Source organism: Eriocheir sinensis, chromosome 52 (assembly GCF_024679095.1).
Source record: "Eriocheir sinensis breed Jianghai 21 chromosome 52, ASM2467909v1, whole genome shotgun sequence".
Classification (NCBI taxonomy): Eukaryota; Metazoa; Arthropoda; class Malacostraca; order Decapoda; family Varunidae; genus Eriocheir; species Eriocheir sinensis.
Window position 1 is genome coordinate 3,362,435 of NC_066560.1, and position 7,595 is coordinate 3,370,029.

Genomic DNA, 7,595 nt, shown 5'->3' on the forward strand with positions numbered 1-7,595 from the left:
CCTTTTTATGCTATTGAATTTCCGAGAATGTGAGCTCTGTCATTTCTATATATATATATTTATTAGCGTGTTTTCTTAATTTCCACATGTTATCTAACTAACCATCAGCTGCTAGTTACGACAGCCCCCACGAGTACGCTAAGCTCCCTTCCTCCCCACGTACTCTTCCTCCCTTTCTTGCTCTCCCTGCACACGCACACATTTACGACTGCAACTAATCACATTCTCACTGTCTGTAGGTCACGATGGCCCTATCTAGTACGCTATTCACCCTCCCTCCCTCTCCCTACACCCTCCCTCTCTCTACAGCCTCACTCCCCATACACCCTCCTTCCCATTACTCCCTGTACACACACACACACTCACACATCTACGCCCAGAACTAATCCAATTCTCCCTCTTTGTAAGTTACGACGGACCCCTCCAATACCTTCTCTCTATATACACTGCCCATCCCCTCCCACCCTCCCTCCCTCTACCCCCTCCCTTCCCTTGCTATCGCTGTACACACGCCTTTACGTCCTCACTTAATCTCCCTCTCCCTCCTTCCAGGTTACGACGGCCCCCTCCAGTACGCTATGACGGACGGCGCCTCCCCGGACGCGCCGATGACGACTGTCCAGGTCCTCCCCGCGATGGGCCAGACCTCAGACTTCACCGATGACGAGGACGACAATCCGGCCTCTGGTGAGTACTCGGGAGGAAGGAGGAGGAGGAGGAGGAGGAGGAAAAGTGGTTTAGCTCGTTTTGTTCTGTTTAGTGATTTTGGAGATGTAGGACTGTATTTTGGGGTTTATTTTGGTTGTTGTTGATGTTGTGTTTTTTAATGTAGTAGTAGTTGTAGTAGTGGTGGCAGTAGTAGTAATAGGGACTGAAGGCAAATGGTGTTTAAATATGAAAGGAAGACAATGAGACAATCTTGGTACCCAGTAGATAATGGGTTGGAATAAGAGGACTGAGGTTAGGAGAGAAATATGTGATGAAAACAAAGGAAAGTAGAAGTTTCAACCGACAAATAAGAGAAGATACTGATTCGGATAAGGGAAATAGGAAACAGATGATGAATTGGCCTTACATGAAAATGGGAACATATAAATTGGGTAGAGAAGAAGATTAAGTAATGATAAATGAAGATGGGAGTTTAAAGCTACAAATAATTGAAGATCTTAACGGAATATCGTTCGTCTTTAGGTGAAAGGGGAGCCAGGAAGGATGTAAAAAATATTTGAAGGAAAGAAGAAGAGATGGAAAGGTAAGGAAGGACAGAAAGAAGGGAGGAGGGGAGGAAGGAAGGAAGGAAGGAAGGGGGGAGGAAGGAATGAAGGTAGAACGGAAGGGAGCGAGAAAGGAACGAAGGAAGGAAGAAAGGATGGTAGGAAGGAAGGAAAGCAATATGGAAAAAAATAGTTGAAGGAAAGAAGAGATGGAAAGGCTAAGTAAGGAAAGAGGGGAGGAGGGAAGGAAGGAAGGAAGGTAAAACGGAAGGGAGCGAGAAAGGAACGAAGGAAGGAAGAAAGGATGGTAGGAAGGAAGGAAAGCAGGGAGGAAGGAAGGAAGGTATAACAGAAGGGAGCGAGAAAGGAACGAAGGAAGGAAGAAAGGATGGTAGGAAGGAAGGAAAGCAGGGAGGAAGGAAGGAAGGAAAGAGGTAAAGATAAACGGTTGGGCTCATATCAAAGGAGGATTACGTTTCAAGGGTAATGGAGTGGACGGAGGGAAGGGAAGGGAAGGGAAGCTAGATCTACAAAGGCTGCACTTATACATATGCACACAGAGAGTATCGGTAAAGCCGGAGAAACATTTATGGAACTCAGACTGGAAAGGAAAACGTTACGACTCATACTGAAACACCAGCTTTAGAAACGAAGTACAAGAGAACGAAAGAAATTGAAATGTTCATCTTGAAAGTACATGGGAGGGAAAATTAAGGCAATCTAATGGAAAAATAGATGGTCGAAACCTTACGGGAATATTACATGCTTACGAAATTGAAAAAGGAAGTTAAGCATTATGAAACATTTAAAACAACTGTTGTTCTTTGTTTCTTAAATGGGAAATCAGTAATAAGGAAGGAAAGTTGTTCAATAGGAGAGAGAGAGAGAGAGAGAGAGAGAGAGAGAGAGAGTACTGAGAAAATTAAAAAAAGAAATAGAATAGAGAATAGACGAGGAGGAGGAAAGTGGAGAGGATTCGTTGGAAAAGTGTGTGAGAGTTGGAGGAACAACGGAGGAGAGTTGGCGGAGAATAGATAAGGATTTAAAGAACGTGAAGGGCGAGAGAAGGAAGTTGCCCCTTTATGCGGCTTGTGTGTGTGTGTGTGTGTGTGTGTGTGAGAGAGAGAGAGAGAGAGAGAGAGAGAGAGAGAGAGAGAGTAAGGGTACCCGGAAGACAGGTGAAAATAACACTCGAGGGGAAACAAGAAAGAATAATAAAGTTTTGACATTAAGGAGAGAGAGAGAGAGAGAGAGAGAGAATGTTCGTCTGACAGGAAAACAGGAAAGCGTATATTTCGTGCATGCGTTTACGTTTGTGTATGTGTGTGTGTGTGTGTGTGTGTGTGTGTGTGTGTGTGTGTGTGTTCATAATCGTTAAATATGAAACTCGTGTAAATAACTACTCCCCACATTCTCTCTCTCTCTCTCTCTCTCTCTCTCTCTCTCTCTCTCGTATATATACATTACCTGGTACCTGTATACACCTCTTCACTTAATTAACAAGACACGCAACCTTCGCATCTCCAACTAATTAATAAGGAAAGAAGGAAAAACATTGTGTACCCAGACCTTGAAATATTAATACATACACAACCCACCAAGGAAGAAAACGTATGATTGAAAAAGAAAGAAAAGGTTATGTTTGTGCGCCTGGTAAACGGATTAACTCAGAGAGAGAGAGAGAGAGAGAGAGAGAGAGAGAGAGAGCAAGGACTCACTTTGAATGAAACATCTTCCAAACATCTTCAGAAAGATTAAAGGAGAGCAAAGAGGGGACGGAGAGGGAGGACAAAGGTTAAAGAGAGAGAGAGAGAGAGAGAGAGAGAGAGAGAGAGAGAGAGAGAGAGAGATTTACATAGATGTTCAGACCACACGGCCCACATTGCATAGACTAGGTGGTCTGCCTTAAACCTGTGCGAAACGGCATCAAACGGCCACCAAGACATTGCACCTCTTAGCGAATATTAAAGTGGAGAACGTAGCGGTTGATTTTTTTTTTTTTTTTTTTTAAATGAGCCTGTCGTGTTCAACTGAGTTTATTTCTTTTCACTTACGTCGAGAGCCGTTATTTGTTGTTGCGTCGTATCATCGATTATGAACAATTTGGAGTCATCCAAATTTGTTAAGCCATAATACATTTGCATTTTTCAATCTCCTTCCGTAAAAGTCAAAGTATCGTTAGTCATCTTCCAATGAGTTGGAATTAGTCCATTTCCAAGAACTTGTTTCTTTAATTATATAGTTTAGATAATATGATATCTGGTCCTAGACTTTCAGTTGTTTAAGCGATTGGACTGGCTTCAAAACTTCATCGACGGTTATTCCAAATTTTGGCAGGGCATGAAGATTTTTCATTAATACTATTGTCAGTGCAGGTGTTGGTAGACTTAGCGGTCTGTCTGTTATTGAGAGGCAAAATATTAATTTAACTTGCTCGCAATGTTATACTTTTAACCCACTAATTTATCGTCGCTGTCAGTTGAAGGTCCGATTTTACTCCTGACAACATTTTCTTTTTATTTAATATGTATTTGAAGAAAGACTAGATTCGTTTACAGTTGGATGCAATATTTCCTATAATTACCTACACTTTCCCTAACTCTCAAGGGGTTTTCACTTCTCGCTTGGGTTCATGATAAATTCTTACTTTCGAGCAAGTATCGCTTTTCTTTTGCCTTTGTAATATGTTTTCTCCTCAAGAGAATGTTGAATTAAAATTTAGCCTGTTTAGTCGCTTACGGTAGAATCACCTTATAAAAGTAGACATTTAAAAATTTCCCATTTTCTTACAAAATTTGCTATATTGAAATCTGGACCAGTATTGTAATTTCAGTCACTCTTCCTTGAGCTCCAATGTCGGCACGTACCAACTGGATCGTGAGAACCGTTTTGCTCTCCTACCGTAACGCTGCTGACCAGAGTACCCAGCCACTAGAGCTAGGTCCAGTGTATTTTCTTATCGTGTTGATTCTGTAACGATCAGACCTTGATAGCTATATTTCGATAACACGATTATTCTGTATGATTTTCTGCCAAGGGACGCGGCAGCCGCAGTGGCCGGCGAGGACGAGGGTGCAGGGTTAGTGGAGAGAGAGAGAATATTCCTTCCAATAAAGACATAGACACCTAGGCAGAGAAAAAAGACAAAACATATAGACATGATATTGAAACAGGGAAAAGTAAAAGAATAAAAAGCGGCTGCCAGACCAACAGACATCATGACACACAAAGTAATATTCCGTTGACAATGCGTTCCGCTGTGCAAAGCTCCATTTTTTGTCACATTTTAATATTTGTGTGTGTGTGTGTGTGTGTGTGTGTGTGTGTGTGTGTGTGTGTGTGTGTGTGTGTGTGTGTGTGTGTGTGTGTGTGTGTGCCTGTTTGTACGTGTGCGTTCTTGCGCAATATTGTCCCTTGCCTTCCCCTCTTTTTTTCTCTCTCTCGGTGTTTGTGTTTGTGGGGGGATCTGTGTGTGTGTGTGTGTGTGTGTGTGTGTGTGTGTGTGTGTGTGTGTGTGTCAGAGAGAGAGAGAGAGAGAGAGAGAGAGAGAGAGAGAGAGATTTTACATCACACAGACCCCATGGTCCAAACTAGGTAGACTGTCCTTATACCTAAGTGAAATTATATTTAATTTAATTCAATGCCACCCAGACTTTGACTTTCGAATCTAGTGAATATCAAATTGAAGGAAGTGGTGGTCGAGCTTGTCCTTAAATTAATTAATCTTACTTCATTGGACCACTGAAGGTGGGAGTTTATTCCATTATCGCGCCACAACGTTGGTGAAGAAGATTTTAATGTAGTCTGAATTTATATGTTTACACTTAAGTTTTGTGCCGTTATTTCTCGTTCGGACTGTGTTGTCAATCGAAAACAAATTGGATTTGCTCATTTGTAAAACCGTTGAGTGTTTTTTTTTTAACATTTGATCAATTTTCTTCGGAAGCAACGTTTTTCAAGAGAGAACAGCTTAAGGGATGAGAGCCTTTCGTCGTAAGGTTTGTTGCGGAAGGAAGTCATCTTTGTTTCCCTACGTTGAACACCTAATTTAGCAATGTCCTTCGCGTAGTCGGGAGACCAAAACTGCACCGCATATTCCAAATGAGGTCGTACTAAACTACTGTACAGTGGAAGTATTACATCATTATTAGTTGAGGCGGTGGCTGGGTGGTTAGTGTGCCGGTCCCGCGTTCGCCGCGTCATGGATGATTCGGGTTCGAATCCGCCGATACAACCTGGGATTTTTCAGTCACCGTCGAGTGGCCTAAGACTACCCACATTCTGTCCTGAAGACCACCCATCAACCCGGATTCTAGAGGAACTGTCCAAGGGAAATCAAGAATGAGCTCCGGGGGACAGCATGAGCCAAGAATAGATAGCGCCACTATAAACACTTGCCTGCGGCATGACGGGCCCAACCAAGAAAGCCAACCGGCGCTATAGGCCAGGACGAAAAAAAAAAATCTTGAATGAAAATTTTCTCTTATGAAGCCGAGCATTCTGTTAGCTTTGTTAGCTGCGTTAGTGCACTGCTGTGAGAATTTGAGGATTGACGCGGTTTTGACACCCAGGTCCTTGACACATTGAACGCTTTAAAATTCAATGCCACGCATTTCGTAATCGAACCTTTTTTTTAGCAATTTGAAGAACCTGGCACTTATCCATATAAAAGGGCATCTCCCATCAATCGGATCAAGCTGAAATTTTATGCAAATCTTCTTAGAGGTTTTGTCTGTCTTCGTCAGTGAGGACCGAATTACCAATCTTTGTGTCGTCAGCAAATTTACTAATGAGATTATTGAGTCCAACGTCAACGTCATTGATGTAAACTATAAACAGCACTGGGCCAAGAACTGAGCCCTGAGGGACGCCACTAGTGACAGGCGCCCACTCTCAATTAAATCCATCAAACACCACTTTTAGTTGTCTGTTGCTCAACCAATTTGCGATCCACTGGTGTACTTTACCGTCAATACCTAGTTGCTTGATTTTATAAAATAAATAACGGTGTCGAACTTTGTCAAACGCTTTCTGGAAATGGAGATAAACTACGTCTACTGATTTTGCTACGTCATAAACTGAGATGAGGTCATTATAAAAGGTCAATAGGTTCGACAAGCAGGATCTCGTTACGGAAGCCATGTTGTGAATCCCTAGCTAATAAATGGCTTTCAAGGTAACTCACAATTTTGTCTCTAATTATGCTATTGAAGTTAGATTGTCTCCCCTGTTAAAAATCGATGTTACGTTAGCCATTTTCCACCCCGAAGGGACGATACCTTGTCGCAGAGAGAGAGAAGCAAAGGCAAAGGATCATCTTAAGGGAAAATATGGCAAGAACGATGTCATAAATTTTGTTAAGTATTATTTTGTGTGTGTGTGTGTGTGTGTGTGTGTGTGTGTGTGTGTGTGTGTGTGTGTGTGTGTGTTCTTCCTTTTCTATGTGATAACCCTTATTATCCTCAGCTACGTCTAACTCCTCTTCCTCTTTCTCCTCTTCTCCCTCCCAATCGTCCGCTTCACTTTCCTCCTCCTCTTCCTTTTTCTTCTCCTCCTCCTCCTCCTCCTCCTCCTCCTCCTCCTCCTCCTCCTTCTCCTCCTCCTCCTCCTCCTCCTCCAACTGGATACCTCACTTCACTTTCCCCTCTTCTCTAGTTTCCCCTTTTTCTCTCTCTCTCTCTCTCTCTCTCTCTCTCTCTCTCTCTCTCTCTCTCTCTCTCTCTCTCTCTCTCTCTCTCTCTCTCTCTCTCTCTCTCTCTCTCTCTCTCTCTCTCTCTCTCTCTCTCTCTCTCTCTCATCACACTTATGTTATCTCGTAATTTTGTTCTGTTTTTTCTTCTGTACCTTGTTCTATTTTTGTGTTCTTCCTGTTTCCTCTCCGTTATCTCTTTCCCCGACTCACCCTTCCTTTTATCACCTTTTTTGTTCCCTCCATATCATATCACCCTTTTCTTTACCCTATTATCTATTATCTACTTTATCTTCCCTTCCTATTTAGTATCATCGCTTGCTCTAATCTTTCACTTTTCACTTTCCTTCCTTTTTTTTCTTTCTCCACCTTTTTCATACATTTCCCTCCTTTCCCGCTTCTTTTTTTTTTATCTCCTACCCTCTGGAACTCACCACAATCCAGCACATCTCTTTCCTCTTTTTCCTCGTTCTTTTTCGTTCTATCTGTTCTCTCTCCCCTCTCGTGGCTGACTTTCCCTATTCCCCTCTCCCTGCCTTCCTTCCGTTCTCTCCCCTCTCTGTTTCCCTCCTCTTCTCCTATCTCTCTTCCTCTCCTTCTCCCCTCGCTGTCTCCCTTCCCTTCTCCCCTCACTTCACCTTCTCGCCAATTTGGTTTCAGTTTATCTTTTCCCATTCAAGTTGATTCGCCTC

The 7,595-nt window shown here is 42.6% G+C and overlaps 1 protein-coding gene across 1 annotated transcript in view; it reads left to right on the forward strand.

Moving 5' to 3' along the window:
• The first annotated feature begins 510 nt into the window (after positions 1-510).
• LOC126982904 (tubby protein homolog) overlaps positions 511-7,595 on the forward strand; it is a 36,813-nt gene continuing 29,728 nt past the window's right edge. The window contains exon 1 of the mRNA XM_050835185.1: positions 511-687. Coding sequence (XP_050691142.1) covers positions 579-687 — 109 coding nt within the window. The 5' untranslated portion in view covers positions 511-578. The remainder of the gene's footprint in view (positions 688-7,595) is intronic.